This window comes from Festucalex cinctus, chromosome 13 (assembly GCF_051991245.1).
Source record: "Festucalex cinctus isolate MCC-2025b chromosome 13, RoL_Fcin_1.0, whole genome shotgun sequence".
In the NCBI taxonomy this organism is placed as follows: Eukaryota; Metazoa; Chordata; class Actinopteri; order Syngnathiformes; family Syngnathidae; genus Festucalex; species Festucalex cinctus.
The window spans coordinates 10,820,686-10,841,202 of NC_135423.1; the positions used below are offsets into that span (position 1 = coordinate 10,820,686).

Consider the following 20,517-nt stretch of genomic DNA (forward strand, 5'->3'; position numbering starts at 1 on the left):
TAGGCAGAAATTAATCGACACTCAAGATGTAAGACAGGCCTATTGAAATGTCCATCCATCCATTATCTGAACCGCTTGCTCCTCACAAGGGTCGCGGGGCTGCTGGAGCCAACCCAGCTGGCTATGGGCAGTAGGCAGGGTACACCCTGAACTGGTTGCCAGCCAATCGTAGGGCACCCTATTGAAATGTATCTAATGCATTTTCGCTAGTTTTTGTCTTGGAAAAAAAAAAAAAAAAACATACAGACTTTCAGTCTGAAGACAACATAATGTCACAAGGCTGCCAATGTCAAGAAAAGGTGGAGTTATATTTAACTTGTCCAAGAGAGTTAGTAGAATGTCCCTCAAGCTATTTTCAACACTTTAGATTATTTAATAATTTGCACAAAATAAAGTAACAGATCACATTAAGAATGAGCATTAGCATCAATTTGCGCAACTGGAAAAATATTCAATATTTGGACATATGAGGTTTCTGCCCCAAAGCAATTATGTGGTCATATGGTATCAGAACACCAGACTTACTGTTGTTCATTTGTTTGTTTTATATTCATAGACCAGTGTTAACCTCCCCACTCTCATATGGTGTTCCACAGGGTTCAATTCTCAGCCCTCTGCTGTTTTCATTATATCTTCCGTCCTCGGTTTTAATCTTATGAAAACATGGTATGCGGATGACTGTCCAATTTATGTCCTGAGTGAGGCCACGTTTGTCCTGTCTGGAGCAAGTCAAGGCCTGGATGGCACTAAATTTCTTGAATTTCAATGAAACGAAAACAGAAGTTCTGGTGTTTGATCTCAGTGGCTGTTGAACATCCCATCCTGCTGACTTGGACCCCTTGACGCCTTATCTTAAGCCAACAGTCTCTATCTCAAAATGCTTTATAACCGAATATGAATAAGCATCTTTTCCTTCCCCTTTTCGTCACATCCAGGTCTGAGTCTGTCCGATCGCCCGCCAATCAGAGCCTTCGTTAAGAGCGGCGTGGGCGCCAGATTGGGAGAAGGATGGCCACCATGCCGTTTGTCAGTGAGGGGAAGTGCGTGAGCGTGGAGTGGGATTTCCTGCAAGGACTTCTGGCCAAGCCTCCTACCCTGCCCTGGTGAGAAAACACACACACACAAACACGCACACACCCCGGATGATACCATTTAATCCTCGGCGCATGTCTCTGAATTCATCTGCGCAAGGTGAAATGCGCACGTTGACACGCGGAAAACAAACTGTATCGATGCAACCCAATCCAGGGAAGACAAGAGAGTGCTTTCGAAATCCAACGCGTATTGTTGCTCACCTGTCAATCGCACCCGTGCCGCCAATCTGCATCCCTTTTGCGAGAGATTAAGTAAATTTGGCTGGAATTATTAATGGGCAGTCAGTTACGGGCGGATATAAAAACTAAGCAGAATCAATGTGTGTGTATTGATTGTTCTCTGTGGCTGGGGTCGTGGCTGTATAATAATGAGATGGGGCTGACACACATACACACTATTTATACATATTAGACAATAGCAAGGAGAAATGCAACCACTGTCACTTTATCCAGGTACAAACAAACACAATGTGCAGCACGCACACATTTTCAGGGGGATAAGAATCAACACCAGGGAGGGACGAAAGCTCACCGCACACGCACACATGGGCACAGCGGCGACACAAATTGTGAAGTGGCGGTGACAACATAATTCCAGCGCTCAGGCCCCATTGAGGAGAGTCAATACCCAATCAGAGAGACAGGCTACCTGAGCCCGGCCCCTCCAACACCCCCCCTCACCCTTTCTGTCACTGCGCCCCTCCTTCTCCTATTGATCCCTCAATCAAGGCCCCGGCTCACAAGCCCGGGACCAGATGAGAGAGAGCCAGAGTGGGAGGGGAAAGTGAGGGATATATATGTGTGTGCGAGCGTATGGATTTGAAAGCAAATGGCATTATTAGGACTGTGCTGTGGTAGACAGAAGAAGCGAGTTTGTCTGTAATTACCAGGCCAATCTGCTGGAGATGGGTCACAATACCGATTGTTTCACTTGAATTGCGGCGGGGCCATTACCATTCCACGTATTTGCCAGACGAGCTTTCGGTTTGACGCGGAGGCTCGTCTCTCGTTTATCCGGAGAGCGAGCGGCTCCACAGGTGGTCAGAACACGTGTTTTTCTGCGTTTGGTGTTTTCATCTGTAAGGCGTCTGCAGCTGGTTCTACAACATTTGGGTTTACGGGTATGCCGTGAGAGCCAACCAGTCGTTGCAAAGCCATATCAAGGCAGTGTGTATTTATATGAGGGGTGTAACAAAATTGGTTTTCATTTAAAAGATGTAAGTGGATTGGTGCACAAACTAATGAATCGGTGTCAGCTGTCAATATAACTTTAAAGGGGAAGTCAACTCCCTAAATTAGTCTAATTATGGTATTCTGGTTGAGATACTATAGGGTTGTTCATCTCTCCAATAAAATATGATTCAATACACGGGGTGCAATACTATTCAAGGAAGGTGGATCGATTCGATTCGGTTTGATTCAGTGGGATTGCCATTCGATTCAATATGGTATAGCTCAGTTTGAGTGTCAATATGAAATGACTTTCTTGTCGTTGTTTTACATACATATGAATGAAGTTGTCAGGTCTGTAAATGTATCGGTTCCTTCAAAGAAGTATCTCTCCCTTAAAAGAGGATTTGATACATATCTCGATATTTTTTAAAATGGAGTGATTCGATTTGGTGCATTCACATTTTTTAAATCAAAAATATATATTTTTTTGTTACTCCCCTTTGAGATATGTTTAAAATGGTCTTTTATTTAATAAGACTTGACTATACTTATAATTTCAGTACGTGTGGCTAAAAATCGACGCGTGGAGAGTCTCTGAATGGGGCGATCATTGCAAACTGCCAAAAGTATCTTGTCTGTTTATTCTCCTTGTATTATTGGAATATAACCACAGCAGCCAGAGCAATCCGCTATTTGCAATCGGCCATGTTGTTTGTGGCTCAACAAATCGTTATACATAAGTAAGCCATGCTTCAAAACGTTTCCAATTGAGAATGTAAGGGGTCGCAGTTTTTCCGCTGCAGTTAGTTGGTTATTATGACTGCAAGGGTAAATTTCACTTGCGTTCAGCTGAGTTGCGCAGTGTACCGTGAGTTTGGAATAAGTCGAGTCAAGTCATCTTTATTTATATAGCGCTTTCAAACAGTGTTCATACTGCAACAGAAACAACACTCTTGTTACTGCTGCACTTCCTAATTTCATTTTATTTTGTATTCATGTCTTAATATTGTTTTCTTATCCAAGTATTTACCAACATTATGGCTGTTATTAAGTTAGCCACTAAAACGCTTCAAGTTCAGGAAGGCTTTTGCGTGACATTTGTTCACAAAAGTTTTTTTTTTTTAAGTAAAATGTCCACATTCTTAGCAGTCATGCAAGTCACTGCATAAAACAGACACATTTAGAGAAAGCCAAAGAAAAAGCAGAACTTCTAGTCAATACTTTAGCACTTGGTAAACCAAGATCTCCCACAATCTGCTCAGCACTAAAATGGTGTCCAGTTTTAGACCTACTGTACTTTTCTTGTAAATGTAGGTCAGCTTCCAACTTGACTGACTCATACAAGTACAATATGAACCTTACTTTGATATGTGCCACTTTTACCAGTGACTTGCCGCTTTCCTTAACATTAACATTTTATCTCACACCATCACTAATACCCATGTAAAATGCTGGGGAGAAGCCAGTTTTGCATTTTTTTTTAATCTCTCCAAATTTTGTACCAGTTTTTAGGTCAGATTGTACAGGTTTAAAAAACAAAATAAAACCAAAAAACAGACAGTGGATAAAAAGTCTACACACTGCTGTTCAAATGGCAGGTTTTTGAGATCCTTAAAAAATGAGACCAAGTTTGATTATTTCAAAACTTTTTCCACCATTAATGTGACACAAGACTAACATGAACAAATAAATAAAAATAAAAATAAAAAACTTTTAATTTGGATAAGTAATGGCAACGCATTTTAGTAAGTTGTGAGTTATAAATGAGGGTGTGCACACTTTTGCAACCACATTGTTTATTTTGACTTCCCTTTACAATTTTTTTTTCATAAATATTTTGTCGCGTTAACGGTGGAAAAAGTTTCCATGATTTGAACAGGGTGTGTAGACTTTTTCTATCCTCTGATCAGCCACACGTGTTTTGATCTTCCATTTCCCTCCCTTCCCCCCGGTGCAGCCTGCAGAACCTGCGCAAAGAGAAGTCGCGCAATGCGGCCCGGTCGAGACGCGGGAAGGAGAACTTTGAGTTCTTCGAGCTGGCCAAGATGCTGCCCCTGCCCGGCGCCATCACCAGCCAGCTGGACAAGGCCTCCGTCATCCGGCTGACCATCAGCTACCTGCACATGCGCGCCTTCGCCAGTCAGGGGGACCCGCCCTGGAGCCCCCTGCTGGAGGGAGACAGCAACTGCAGCAAGGGTGAGCAACACTTTTCTGATTTTTGGCTTGGTTAGATTCTTGACTTAGATTCTGACTTGGATGTGTACCTAATGTTGTGGCCAGCCACATGTAAATGATGAGAGTGACAAAGCATCTGTTCTTCCCCGCCAACAGAAAGAAATCTATTTGGTCCGGGATCATTTTCACTCGTCTATTAGCCTACATCATTAATAGCGTTTTGCATTTGGGCACACACAGACACGCGTTCGCTCATTCGCAAAGCAGCAAAACACGCGCGTGCATATGCATTTTAATCACACAAAGACTTTCCATAGGCGGCCTCCTATCTGTCTGCGTGCGGCGCGGCACACAAAGAAAGGGGAAACTATTGGCGCGTTTTGTAATTACAGGAATTAACTGTATAACAAGGACAGTGTAATTACACAGCCTGTCTAATTGCGAGTATTACTGAGGGGAAACCACGCAGATACAACACAATTAGAGGTGCGTGTTTGCGTGCGTGTCTGTGTGTGTGATTATGCCTTTTTCTTGTCTAATTTGGAAAAAACAAAAAAAATGAAAAGAAAAATGTGATGCTAATTGCATGCATGTTTGTTGCTGTGTGTGTGTGCGCGCACGTGTACGTGTGTGCGTGATCCGACCACAATAAGAGCAATGCGTGTTCCAGATACGACATAATGGCTTTAATAGTGTAATAAGTTTGGTCGGGTATGGATGCTTGTGTCAATACAATGGCTGTGTTAAAGGGGCTCTCGAGGCTCAAAGGATTGATCGGCCGGCCCGGGAAAGGACACTTGGAGGCAAGACTGCCTTCATGTCCGCGTTGCATTTATTTGCTCTTTCTTCACTGTCAAAACCAAACTATTCACAATAGTGACTTCAAATGTTCAAGTATTTTACGACTTTCCCTTTAGACAATGAAGAAATTAAATTATATACACATGATTCCATTCCATGAACCTTGTCTTTATTTTGCACTCATCAAATACTCCATAATTATATTGTAAAAAAAAAAAAAAAAAAAAGAGAGAGAGAGAGCGAGAAAACAGTGCTAAAACTAATAAAAATGAAACTACAGTGTTCCCTCGTTTTCCGCTGGGGTTAGGTTCCAAAAAAATACCCGCAATAAATGAAATCCGCGAAGTAGTTAGCTTTATGTTTTACAACTCTTATAAATGTTTTAAGGCTCTAAAATCCCCGACCGCACAATTTATACACTTTTCTCATTGAGGCATTTACATGTTCTCACATTTCTCTCTTGTTCAAACATTGACAATGTTCAAACCTTCATAAATTTTATAAAATGGGCATATTACTGTAAAAAAAATATGCAAAATTGCACTTAAAAAAAATCCGCGATACAGCGAGACCGCGAAAAGTGAACCGCGTTATAGCGAGGGAAGACTGTACTGTAAGCTTTTTGAAAAAATCTGAAGTAATAAGAACTAACAAAATGTATCCAAAAACTAATGCTAACTGAAATAAAAAAAAAAAATAAAAAAAAAAGTCTAAATGAAATTAAAACTATCTATTAAAAAAAAAAAAAAAAAGGCCATTAAGCTTTTTGGAGAATACGGTTTAGACAAGATTTGACTGTGAACGCCCTCCTCATTTAATGGTTTGAGGTGCATAAGTAACACACTTAAATCAATTACAAAATCTGCACAGCCCAAAGTGACCTTAAGTAAGAGTCTGTGTTTGTGTTCAAATATATATTGGTTAATGGATTATAACATTGATGCTAGTTTCATTAGCCTATATAAGGTGTTATGTGTTAGCAGTAAGCTAGCAGACTTTCTGTGTCATGGTTAAAATTTCAGTAAAATACCATAAATTTATATTTAGGCAGGGCAACATTTAAAGCATTTACACTTGCGGCTAACCTCACTTCTGTTGGCAACTTACTCCATTTGTGTGCAGCATAACAACTCCCTGTCGCCTCACCATGTTTGCTTGGATACCATTTAGTCACGATGGTGACTACATGTGTGATACATGATGACTGCCAATTAGATTTTTTCATGGGAAGACATTTGATAGACAGAATGATAAAGCACCTTCTTTGTTTTTGTTGTTTGTGGGAAAAGTACACAAGTTAAATGGCATCTTGGCTTATTAAAATGCGGTTGCTTTGTTGTTTTGTCATCATTGTCTTGTTAAATGTCATCAGTGTATTAATCTGTTAAATATTACAATCCTTTTGTTGTTTTGTGTGTGGAAGTAACATAATTAGTGTCATGTTTTGCAATTAAGACATTCTTAAATAACCAATGACTTTTGAATGAAGACAACTCGTCATACCGTGCATTGTAGTATATACCCAACGCTGCAATCTTTGTACTACTTTCTACTAAATTTGGAAAACAATTCCTATACAACACATGACTTTGTTTTGACTATACTAAATCCTCGTGAGAAGCCCGTATTCAGGCTGGTTAGAGTGATGCAAAAATGACTTTTTCTTTTTCTTTTTCTTTTTTTCTGGTTTGTGCCTATAGATGGTAGGTAGCAGGTGGCCACGCTGGTAAATACAATTAAGCATTTGTTTGTGTTAAGTCAGTGTGCAGACAAGGGGGCGGGGCAGCACGGGGACGCTAGCCAATAAGAGACCACTCACTAATCTGAGATGAAAGCTCACACGTTGACTCAATATTGAAGCAATCTTGGCTTCAGTTGCAAGATTTAAATCATTGAAAATTACCATCAGGAATGGAATTTCAATCATTGATTTTTATTTATTTATACTTTATTTTTCCAGTATTGGAATAAACTTTTATGCTAATGGTTTTAGATCTTATCTATCTACAAAAGAATTTTAGTTTTCTCATTATACTTAATGACAACATGATACAGCGACACAATCCGATGAAGTTCACACAATCCCACTGGTAGCCCGATTTGAAAATGCAACGCTAATTTGGACATCAGCTTGAACATGTCTACCCACAATGCATTGGCTGAGTTTTTAAGTGTGATGCATGACTTTAATTCTGTAAGCGGAATGTGGCCGGAGCGCCGGTGAATGGAGGAGAAGAACGATGAGGGGAAGGGACGAATGAAGAAAGAAGAAAGGTGCAAAGAGAGAGGGAGAGGCCGGGGGGTTGGGGGGGGGGGGGGCGTATAGCATTCCACCACATTCCCTCTTTTTAGGATTGGCATAAGGAAGGAAGGAAGGAAGGAAGGAAGGAAGGAAGGAAGGAAGAGAGGGGAGGGGCCGCTGTGGCTTTTGTCTGCTTCCCACGTTTCAAAGCCAGTCTTGAAAAATGAATAGACAGAGCAAAATCAATTGCATGACCTTCACAGAGGGAGAGAAGGAGCGAGATTGAGAGAGCAGCGCAGAAAGAGGGCGGGTGGGAGGGGGGGGTGCAATAGAGGGAAGGAAGTGAGCGACGGAAGGAAGGAAAGAAGTTAGGAAGGAAACAAATGAAAAGGAAAGTGTTCATTCTTATTCAGCATATGTCTTGATTTGTCTCTATTATCAGCTCATCCAAGGACTAAAGCCTTATTATACGTGTACACTTGTTAAGTTGCCTTGCAACTGTTGCCTTAATTTAAACATATCCACCCGCCGCAGGAAGTGCACCTGCACCATCGAAGGAGACCCAATAGAAGAGCTCACCTTCTCAAATTGAAATTCTTACTTTTAATTATAATTCCAGCAATATTTGTATTGCTCAACTCGGCTTCTATTCTGTTAACATGCTTTCGTCTACGTGTTGACAATGATTGATTTTCCCATTTTATAGCATCACTCTTTGGAGACATCATTTGCATAATATTGTCTAACACGTGTTTCGAGCCTGATGCTACTTTTTTTATCATTTTCTTCTGGCAATTATTGCATATAGGAATATTTTCTAGCTATTTTTGTGGTTATTTTGAGAACCAACTTAGTTGGAAAATATGACTATTATGTCTAAGATAAATCAGCATTTTAGCGTTTTTTAAAAAAATGTATTGGTTAATAACTTTTTTTTCATGCATTTCAATAGGCATAAGCAAGATACAGATTTTCACTGTTGTCGGCCTGTATTTAGTGGAGGATGGCCAATTCATGCTGGGGCCCAGGTGAATCACTTTGCCTCATTTGAGCCATGCCCCAAAAAATTAGGAAAACCGAAAAGCTAAATAGCGTCACGTTGCACAATTGAGTAACAGGCACTTTCAACAATGGTCTTCATAGGGATGGGCGAGTACCCGGTATTGGGCCGATACCAGCCTTTTTTCAAGTACTCGAGTACTCGTGACGCCAACGTGTAAAAGCGACATCGGTCGCTTTTACACGTTGATTCTGCTCAAAACGTGACAAATTTGCATTTCTCTTTTATATATATTTTTTTATTGCAAATTTTAGGCCTTTTTTTCAAATGTATTTTTTTTTTTTTTTTTTTTAGCATTCAGGTCTTTTCTTGAAAATTCAAATAAAATAAGTGGATTGAAACCTACATAATTTAAAATTACCCCAAAAATTCGATAAATTCTGGATTCATTACAAATCAACTGAAATATTGCAAGCCTTTTATAATTTTATTGCTGATTATGGCTTACAGCTTAAGAAAACTCAAATATCGTATCTCAAAATATGAGAATATTTCCTCAGTCCAACTTAAAAAAAAAAAAGCCATAATCAGCAATATTAAAACAATAAAAGGCTTGCAATATTTCAGTTGATTTGTAATGAATCCAGAATGTATGACATTTTTGCTTATTTAATTGCATTATCGAAAATAATGGACTTTATCACAATATTCTAATTTTCTGAGACAGTCTTGTATATTGACACTTAGTTAGGACAAGTGCAAATCTGTCATCAGTAACAAGGGTACCCAAATCAAAAGCTGCTCATGTTTGCCGCATGAAAGTCTCGCATTACCAATGTGGCGCAACTCGGTGGTTAACAGGTGCAACATGGCAGCTGGAGGGCCCCCTCGCATCTTTTACAAGGTATTGAACAATGACAAGTGGGCTCCGGCCTCAAGTGTTTTACTGTCTCTGTTAGTGAGGTCAAACACACCTCTCGCCCGCCGAGCGCCACTGACATTGACTTTCACTCCGCTCGCACTCGCTCGCTCTCCCTCCCTGCCTTTTTGCCGTCGCCGTTGTCGTCGTCGCCCGCCGCCTCAACCCCCCCCCACCCCCAACCGCCGCTGCATCTGCCACCCCTCTAATTCACAGCGTTAAAAGCAGCCGGGGCTTTTAAGGCAAGTTAATTGCACTCAAATTATGTTCGACCGCGAAAAGAGTGAGGGAATGACGGCGCGGAGACAGAGGGATGGAGGGATGGAGGGAGAAGATAATTGCGCCGGAGGGGGAGGCGGCAATTAGGGTCACTCTTTCTTTATCTGTGCGCGCGCGGAGCTGATGAAACATCACAATCGGATGCGAGTAAACAACTTGGCGGCCGATCGGACTCGTGTTTTGAAAAGGATGCCGGCGTTGAACTTGAGAGATAATGACAGATGAGGAGACAGTGGACGGAGGAAGCTGCAGTGACTGTTATCTGGTTCCCATGGCAACGGGTTAAAAAGGTTGACCCTGTGGGGGAGGTGCCTGCCTATGTGTGTGTGCGTGCCATTAGTCATGAACTTAACTGGGACTAAATTATGTATTAGACAGACGTATAATGAAAATCATTAAAATGAAATTTCTGTCTTTTCTCCCTGCCGAGCGCCGGGGAGACCCGGAGAATTGACCTGCGAGTCAGACCATAATTAACGTGTGCGATGGCGCCCTGTCCCGCTGTTTCTTATTCCCACAATGAAATTAAGCCTCGCAGCAAAGTCCCAGCCGGCCGTTCAAACACGAGCGTGATGGTGAGCGACGAGCAAAGATCACACGAGCTTCACATGTCGACGCTCGCGCTGGATTCAAGTCTTAGCTCGTCAGGAAACTTAACTGGACGGCTTCATAGTGACTTCAGTGTCACATTGAACAATTTGTGAATTGGCCAGTTTGTGTATTTACAATAACAAAATCGGAGATGGTAGCACGTAGACACTGGTGTACTATGTTATGCTAGGCTAAGCTAAGCTAAGCTAAACGAAAGGATTTTGTATGGCCTCTTCCCAATAGTAACCCATTTTTGGGCTTTAACTGACCAGATGGGTAATTTTTACCCCTTGTTAGATGAAAATCTTGATCCAACGTGTGGGTCAAACCCTCACCCCAAAGTGCTTGGTATAAATGACCCAATACGCGCTTGGTCTATCTTGGACCAAGCGCTCGGTTAGCTGTTTCACCCAATTTGGGTTTCTTTTGACCCAGCAGTTTCAATAAGTATGAATAAAAGTGGTTCAGTTAGAATGTTGATTATGATTTTCCATCTGTCCGTCCGTCCATCCATCCATCCATCCATCCATTTGTCCATCCATCCATCCATCCATCCATCCATCCATCCATCCATCCATCCATCCATCCCTTCATCCATCCATGCATCCATCCATTCATCCATCCTTTCATCCATCCATCCATCCATCCTTTCATCCATCCATCAACATCCATCCATCCATGTCCATCTGTCCATCCATCAATCCATCCATATCCATCCATCCATCCATCCATCCAATTTATTATCTTGGCACATGAAAATAGCAAGTCACGCTCTGGACAGACAGATGAACAATTTCAGAATTTTAGTTTTTTTTTTTTTTTTTTTTATTTATGATAGCAGTAAGGATGGCTCGGCTTGAGTAAAAGAAAACTTTTTATTCAGAACGGTTGATTCGGAAACAAATTAATTGACATTGAGCAATTTCATATTGAATTTGTTTATCATGCGGCCATCATCAAACGAATTGAATCCTCTCGCCACATGTAAAGTAGGAGTTCACACACAAGCGCGCCACAGAAGGATCTTTGTTCTCCGACTGAGATACCGACACTGCCGTGAGACCCTCTCTTCACATGTGCGCACGATTGGGGAAACACACACACACAAACACACAGCGTGTCCAGTGTTTTGGTTTCCTGGCCGCCCTATTGTACCCTGGCAGTCTTTAATAAATGGCCCTCTGTGTATTTGTGAGTGTGAGTTTAAACTCATCCATCAGACCCCCACCACCTCCGCTCAAGTCCACCCCAACCCCCTCCCCCTTTCCTCCCCAGCCTCATGTCACATCAAGCGTTTCCTCCGCCATGTTGACACTAGTCAGCACTCCTGATCACCCGCCATCACCTTCGCTCCTCTTGGGATCTGACACACGCACACGCACGCATGCTGCCTGTCTATGTGTGACCTTTTAGATTGCTGTGATATGATGGGTGCAGCTTCCTTATACTGACTGAGACCCCCCCCCCACCCCGACCGGCCCCTCACTGACTGGCTAGGCTGAAGGGTCCCAGCACCGGACCCTCTTTCACAGCCTTGAATGGACTTGCCTTATTTATATTCACACAGTCACACAGGGGGGACCCCAATCTCACAATGCCACTGTGGCTTTGTCCGGCAACTCTGTATTTATGCGTGTGTGCGTGAGTGTGTGCGCGTTTTCGACAGGATGGACCGCCGTGTGTTCCGTGCATGAGAAATCATCGCCGCGTGTATTCCTGAGGTGTGTGTGCGTCTATAACTAATGGAATGCCTCCCTCTTCTATTCACTGAACTCACATCACAAGCAGGCAGCTGGCCAATATATAAATAAATGTGTGTGCGTGTGCATGTGTGTGTGTGTTCCGCTCCCCCCGTGTTCAGTTGTAACCCAGAGCAGCGCTTTCATTTTCCTGTCATAACGCGTATTGATTTCCTTCAGCCTTGCAGTGACACACGTACCTAAACACGCACGCGCACGCACACACGCAGATGTCCGACGATTCCTAAAGTCATGCGCACACTCAAATGCTCACACGTCTGTATGCACACACGCGGATAGGGAGGGAGTGTTCAAAAGCAGCCCTGTCGAAGTGAGATTAGTTCCCCGTATACGCTCTCCACACACTCGCAGGTGTACTACCCAACACCCCCCTATACTCCCCCCCCCCCCAACACCCCCCTATACCCCCCCCCCCCATCCCCCCAACAGAAAACAGTAAATACGTCTGATTGGTGAATTAATCTCGCACGTCACCGAGGGCCCCTCGCGCCCCGCGTCGGCTTGGAAGAAAGTGATCACTCTCGCCTTGCTTAGTGTTTTCTCATTTTCCTCGCTAGCCTTGCTGCGTTTCTCGTACCTATCTTCAACCTGCACACCACACCACACCCCCATCCTCTACACCCTCCTCCTCAATGTATAACCCCGTCCCCCCCGCAACCGCCTGCCTAACCACCTCCAACTCTATTTGTATTGTAATTGCCTCGGTAAACAGCACCACTTTGGCAGCGAGCAGCTCTGATAGCTTGTGTTTGGGATGCATTAAGAGTGGCCAAGCAGACATCGTGCGTGCGCGTGCGCGTGCGTGCGTGCGTGTTTGTAAGATTGAGTGGCATGCATCCTGTTGTGTGCTTTAAAATGCTAGCTTTGGTTTTATTATTTCACAATGTTTTGTTTTTCCGTTTGTGTGTTTTGCTTTTTGATTCAAGTGACCTGGCTGTGTGAAGTGATGAGTTCTTCCAACAAGCAGTCATTTGGGCATTTTTTATTTTTTTTTGCTTTGACTTTTAAGCTGAACTCAACCCACTTTACAACAATCAGCAGTTTGGCAGTCATTTACCACCAGCTCAGTTAAAAGCAAATTTGACGTCAATAGCCGTCAATGGCAGTCACTGAGTTTTTAATTGTCATTAAACGTTGTGCACGCACAAACACAAAAGACTGACCAAAAATCTTTGTTGGGGTTCTCTGAGATAGTCACAGAACGAATTAAACGTGTAGCTCAAGTCATCACTCTATTATTTGGGATTGCTGTGTTTTTTTCTAATGACTCACCTCTTAGGGGCCTCAACATGGCCGAATACACAATCGTTTTGTTTGTTTGTTTACTTGTTTGTTTATAACATATAAACATAACATATAAACATAAACACGTAGCAAATAAAATTTAAAAAAAAGAAGCAATCATTCGTGATAGTTTCCATGTCCAAAGGGAGTAGGAGGACGGTCAAAACTTATGTAGTCTTACCCCTTATTCTTTGTATCTTTTAACTTATTTCATTATTAACACAGTAAATTAATACATTATAATAAAAGAAAATGAGTAATCCTGCTTGTGTAAACAATTACACTTACACATATGTTCATTTGTCAATAGCGTATGTACGTGAATTTCATACTCACATATACAATTTTCATTACATTTAAAAATACATTTCTGCAATTTTACTAGCTCATGTTGACTTGCATCTTTTCAAGTCATTACCAAATTATTCCACAAATGAACACCTCTTACAGAAACACAACTTTGCTTAATATTTGTTCTTATTTTAATTTTGTTGTAGACACTTGTACCCCTTATGTCACAAGGACTTGTTTTTTGCAATTTTTGTAACCAGGAATGTTACAAAAAAACATGAGCACCTCAGCACCTGCTTCACTGATGATTCGTAAATATAAATTTATCACAAAAAAGTCTCAACTAATTCAACCAGAAGTCAGGTCAGCCATCTTGGGCTGATGCGACTGTTTTGGGGGAATTCCCAGGCTTGTGTTTTAATAAACTGATGAACTCCTACTCAAGAATTTGCCAATAATGAGCTTCACAAGCAAACTGTAAAGATTTATTTATGTATGTATGTATGTATGTATTTATTTATTTCCCTATGACATCTAATGTTGACAGAGCATGCCATCAAATTTGGTGATCACTTCAAAGATTTGCCATGAAAAAGCGTTTGCAAGAGCTTGTTGTACTTAATTATTTTTGTTTGTTTTGTTTTTTCAGCGCTTGCTTTGTGTTTCTTCAGTGGATTTAAACATATCACATAGATGACATATTATTCAAAACTCAATTTGTGTTGTGAAGAGCACCAGTTTCCTTGAAATAGTGGCCCAATTAATCATCAACAAATAAATGTCTCCCTTAAATAAACAACTCCTTTTTCAATCAGGTAAATAAAATGGCAGTATGTGTAATTATGTCATTTTGTAGACACTCGCGTTCCCATATGGACATTAGACATGTACAGCACAAGAAAACGATGTTTAGATCAGATCCTGACTGTTTTCCTGGGATAGCGAACGGCTCAACTGGAAGACAGTCGCAATAGAAAATGAATGAATGGATGAATTATAATTTAGTTTGTACAACGTTCTCCCCTGTTATGTGTACAAGGTTTTCAGAAGTATGCACGGAGCCTTCAAATCATATTAAAACGTAATTTCAAACGCTCGATATGCTCTGCAATGTCAAGCTGCTTTTGTCTCCGCTAATGTAAAAAAAAAAAAAAAAAAAAAGTGCAGTTCTGTTCCTCCTCTGAGTACAAACCAGACTTATCGTGCAATAATTTCCTTAGAAAGTTAATTCTTTTTTTTTTATGCTATCTATTCCTTAGATATTGCATTGTAATTAACTGTGACAAAAAGTGCTGAGTCTTCAGGGATCCCTGATGCCACACAAGACTGATATTCACCCAGCCTGTTCTCACATCAATTTAATTGGAGTGTTGCACTCGTCTATAATTCAAATTATTCATTTTACGTGAATGAAAATAACGTGTCCTAACAATACGGACAATTTTATGACGCTCGTCCTTATTAGGGTCAAAGGTGGGCTAGGGTTCCAGCTTACTTTTGACGAGAGGCATCGTACGCCCCTGATTGGTCACCAGCCAAACAAAGGGCACACATGGACAACCTTACACCAATGAACAATTGACAACATGCAAACTCCACAAACGACAGTCCAAATTGGAAACCTCTCAACTGTGAGGTAGTTGTACTCCGCCCACTATTCAACTGCATGTCAACATTTCAGCTCAGCTGTCGGCAGCACTTTAACGTTCAAAGTTCGGAATAGGTGTGCGGTGTCACCTTGAGGAGCTGTTGCTGCATAGTAATCCAATTTGAACAGAACATTGTGATCCAAACAACCGCCCCACCCATCCCCCACTTTAAAACTAAATTGTCATGATTGTTGTTGAACTCTTTACCGTGAACTTATTGGCTTTCACAGTTTGTTCGTATGAGTTGACTACGAACAGTTTTGAAACTAAAAATTACCCTTGACAATAAATCTCCTCCACTGACCAACGCTTGCTTTGCACATTGTTTACAATTCTTCTGTGGCAATACAATTTTTCTGATTTTCAAATAGCATGGTGGTGCACACTAATATCTGTTTTCATGCTAAAGTGTCCACAAGATTGTTAGGTGGGAAATTGTTTAGGTCTTAAGTTAAGATTAAGGGCATTGTTTTCATAGGAAGCGTAGTTATGCTTAATTAGTAGTAGTAATAGTAGACATTTACACCTGCTGGAACCACATCTAAGTGTTGGCGCAGGTGGAGTAACGCGATTGTGGTGAATTTGATTGAGGTGCAGGCAGACAGATTTTGAGTGTGCCAAACATCCTTTTTTGAATGTGCCACATTGCACCGGCTTACAAAGCTGCACGAAAATACCAATACTTAATCAAGCCTGCCCCTGTGCAGATTTTTGACTGTGCCTTGCGCCATTCGAATTGGCCACGAATACAGAGCCCTAAGCGTAATTTGTTGGCCTAATAGCTCCAAGTTATTTTTACAATACTGTCACTAAATCAATAAAACATGCAAATGTGCTTGCTAAAAATAGTTTTTTCAAGAGATGTGTAGATTCTCAGATGTCCAGGTCATGATGATTCGCTAAGGTTACATCCAGGCAACTCGGCTGTTCTTTGGTGTAATTTTTATATCTTGTTTTTCTTGTTTTCTGAAAATGTTAAAAAAATGAATCCCACAATTACAATATTAGACTAAGAAATGTACACTCTCAGCAGAAATAGATGTAAGCCTTTTAGGCTGTGTAAATGTCACTGCCCTGCAAGGTGTTCATACTGGTGGAAATTAAGAATAAAAATTTTCTTTGTTTTCATAGTGCACTGTGCTTCATTTATGTCTTTTTAATTAATTAATGAATTAATTAATTAATGTATTTATTTATTTATTTATTTATTTATTTATGTTAACACATTCAGCTCCCTAGCCCTTCTCCTTGTTATGATTTTCAACTGGTCGAACCCCAAAGCAGTTCATCTTTATTTGACCAAATTACTACAAATAAACCGCAAAACTGCTACTGTCAAGTAGGTTGAATAATAATATACAAAAGAACAAACCAAACAAATCATTACTGACGAGTGGGGAAAACCGCTAACAACCAAATAGAAACTAGCAACGGCTAAATGAGGAAGCAGGAAGACTAGAACATACATTGGGGGAAAAAACAAGGAGCACAAAAAAAAAAAACATCCATGGCAAAGACAAATGAACAAAAGTAACGATCTGGCGGCTTCCCGGTGTAGGTGCAGAGCTTTAGGCTGCTGATTGCCAACCCTCATCATGACCTCTGTTTGACACCCCCCCCAACATTTTTATTGGTGTGCAAGGGCCCATTCAAGCATGTCAGCAGATTTAATTATCAATTAATTTCATATCATTAATTAATAGAAGAATGCGTCTGTTGAAAAAAGGCTCTTGGTAGACAATACGTTGTGACCTCTCGGGTGTTACTCAGCAGGATTCCGCTTCCATTTCCATTTGCTTTCATGTCTTCCTGATGTGTGGTCCTGTTTTTTTTTTTTTTTTCAGTGAGACGGTCCTCACATTCTCTGGCCACTGACATCTTTGAGCAGCACCTGGGGGCGCATCTCCTGCAGGTAACTGCCGCAACACTCACATCTTCCCTCCCTCTTTCTTTTGCAACCTCACAGGATGGATAAATGATGTTTTCCTTCCTGTAGCTCAGGGGTGGGCAAACGTTTGTGCTCAAGGGCCACTTTTGATTTTTAAAATGGACAGAAGGTCATTTCTAGATGAGGTAAAAATGTGTATGTTGAATAATGTCAGATTTTTGTAGATTTTGCTCAGTTGCCAACTCGTTCGCTCACTCTCCTCGTCATCCTCGGTTGCACAAGCCCCACCCCCTGAACTATTCATCCAATCACATTAAAACCCATTTGTTCACATGCGGATACATAAAATGCCTGGCAGACTGTTGGAAATTGTAGAACTTAAACAATTTCACTAACACATCTACAGGGTGGCTATTATCTACAGAATATAAAAATTGTGTACATTAAGGGGGAAATCACCCCCCAATTTGACAATAGCATGTTCTATGCAGCCCCACTAGTCTAAATATGGCATTCTGGATAATATAAAAATCCAACACTTTTTTTTTTTTTTAAATCAATATCAGAAGGCGGCCATTTTGCCACTTTCTGTCGAGTGAAAATGACATCACAGTTGCTCAGGTCTCAGGTAACGATCAATCATATCTCAGCTTCAGAAAACAGGTGAGCTGTGATTGGTCGTTTCCCGAGCCCTGAGCAACTGTGATGTCATTTTCACTCGACAGCAAGTGGCAAAATGGCCGCTCCCGGAAATGGATAAAAATTGCTGGATTTTGCCTCCTAACTCTTATTCCACAAATGTAATATTAATCAGAATGTCATGTTTATATAAGTGAGGTCACATATTATTGTCAAGAAATGATTAAGGTTGACTTCCCCTTTAAACATATTATTGTACATTTTTTGTCTTTCTTTTGTGCAAGATTACAAAACCACCACGTAAATATTGTCAGAAAATCGCTCCAATCGCATTTCGGATTGATTTAGGAAGCCACTCAGCTGCAAGCACATCTGTCGCTGAGGAGCGGCGACTTTTTATTGGCTGCTGCCATATGATTTCGCTATAAGCAACACAGAGTAAAAGGACTACAACTCCCAGACAACTGTTCCACCTTCCTTGCAAAAGCTCATATAATTAATTGCTAATGACAAAAACGAAGGACATTTTTGCTAGTCTTAGTTACTTTTGTAAATGCAAAATGTAGTTTCAGTTTCATGTTGTTACAGCGTTATTGTTTTTAGTTTAAATATTTTTTTCCAGTTTTAGTTAGTTAGTTTTCGTGGCCAGTGGAAGACAGTAGTCAAAATTTTCCACGCTTGAGAGACCGCTGCTAGCTTACTGCACGCAGCCGGCACCTGTTGATTTCAGCCAAAACACGCGGTTCAATTGACTGACTTCAAGCTATTTCCCTCATTGTGGAGCACTAAAGTCAATCCATCAGTAGCCCTCGGGCCGTATTTCGCCCGGCCAACTGCACATCCAAGACACTAATGGTCACACCACTAAGCCATGAACTTCAGCTGCTGGAACAACGTCTTTAGCTGACCTGTGTACATTTTACACAGGTGAATTGTAGGCTGAGGAGAGCGGCGCAAGGGGGGGGGGCAGCATGTCGACACCGCGAGGAAGGTAACTCCGTAGATTAGGAGGAGGCTGAGGGAAAGACGCCAGTTGGAAGAGCAAGCGGAGCAGCGAGGGATAAGGGGGAACTACAAGGATTAAGGGAGGAATGGAATAAGGGAGGCGTGGGAGCAGGTGGAGAGAGGTCGGGAATTTAGAAGTGAGACAGTTTGTGGAGAAAAAAAATAAAGAAGCACACGTCCGCTCTCCTCTGGCATTTTAAAGAGGGATGGGAGACTTCAGGAGCGGCGTTGATAGGAATCAAATTAACACTGCGGAAGAGGGGGGAAAAAAAAAAACTGTATGATTCTTCCCTCCCCAGCCGTCCTCCGGCCGTAATAGCCTGATAATTGCACTTTAGTTCTCCGACATTCAGGCGGCTGGTTTTCTCCTCGCCACGACACACGACTCCCCGCACCCCGCGCGGCCACACATTTGCATACTGGATGTGTCACTTGCATAAATTACCGCTGCCACTTTAAGCGCCGAGCCCGCCAAAATAGCAATCATTCTTTACAGCCAAGTGGCCCTGCTTTGTGTGTGCGTGCGCGCGTGTTTATTTGTGTGTGTGCGGAAGCTTGTTGTGACGATTAATATTTTTCTGCGAAGCAGTCCTCTCTAATGGGCTGGTTGTATACCTTTCACTTCTCATTAGACTCACTGCAGACTGTAATGACTCTGGTTTTATCTGTGTCTCATGTTGCTGTCTGCATATGTATGTGGCTGTGCGTGCGTGTGCGTATGTGTCGAGAGATACAGTGTACTGCTTTGGTTGTGAGTTCATTACATCTGATTGAAGCAGATCTGTTGTGTGCACTATACAGCTTTGAGTCTCTTCTATGTCTTTAGCTTTCAAGTGTGTGCGTACGAATGTGTGTGAGTTTGCATGTTTGCTACTTGTTGGGAATTTGTAGCTTTTTGGCATTTCAGCTTGCTTTGTACAAGTAATGCAGATCTTGTTGTCATCACATATGCTGCATATAACGTGTGCGTGTGCTTTTGAATTAAGAAAGGGCCGTGGGGTGACAACTTGTTTGTTCGCCCATTGTAATTTGTTCGATACACACTAATTGCTCTAATTTAGATGTCTTATTTGCCTTTGGTTGTGTGTTTGTGTGTGCGTGTGTTTGTGTATGCGCACAGTCTTTGGACGGCTTTGTGTTCGTGGTCAGCCAGGAGGGACGTTTTCTTTACATCTCAGAGACAGTTTCTATCTACCTGGGACTCTCGCAGGTAAGGCCAACTCAACACATGCGCACACATCATCATTCATTCATTCAGTCAACTTCATTCATCTTTCATTCATGTGATACTGCAACTTTTCCCCCCATAGAAATTCCTAAAATGATACGTTGCAGGGACCATGACAAACCCTTAATACCGCTTATTAATTGGCATGATTAGGATTAATTAGTAGTATGATGATATCGATACCGCGATAAATCGTGATACTTTGTCTCCCGATAAATTATCGATACGTCTACGCAAGTATCGTGATATTTGTAGTTAATATTCAGCCACTATAACAGCTCCATTGTTCATGACTTATTGAGCAATTACTTGGCAGGCCACTAGGGGGAGCGCCTTATAAGAGTGGCAGGGAAATATACAGAAGTCTTCAGGCGAACTTAGTTTATTATTATTATTATTATTATTATTATTATTATTATTATTATTATTTTATATATATATATATATATATATATATATATATAGTCATAAAATATGTATTTATATTATATTTATATTT

The 20,517-nt window shown here is 41.3% G+C and overlaps 1 protein-coding gene across 6 annotated transcripts in view; it reads left to right on the plus strand.

The window, feature by feature from the left end:
- The window catches only part of npas1 (neuronal PAS domain protein 1), a 98,782-nt gene that overhangs the window by 58,271 nt on the left and 19,994 nt on the right, over positions 1–20,517 (plus strand). For all 6 annotated transcript variants that reach the window (XM_077540240.1, XM_077540241.1, XM_077540242.1 and 3 more), the window contains 4 exons: positions 936–1,103; positions 4,225–4,463; positions 17,103–17,170; positions 19,911–20,000. In XM_077540240.1, coding sequence (XP_077396366.1) covers positions 1,009–1,103; positions 4,225–4,463; positions 17,103–17,170; positions 19,911–20,000 — 492 coding nt within the window. In that variant the 5' untranslated portion in view covers positions 936–1,008. The remainder of the gene's footprint in view (positions 1–935; positions 1,104–4,224; positions 4,464–17,102; positions 17,171–19,910; positions 20,001–20,517) is intronic.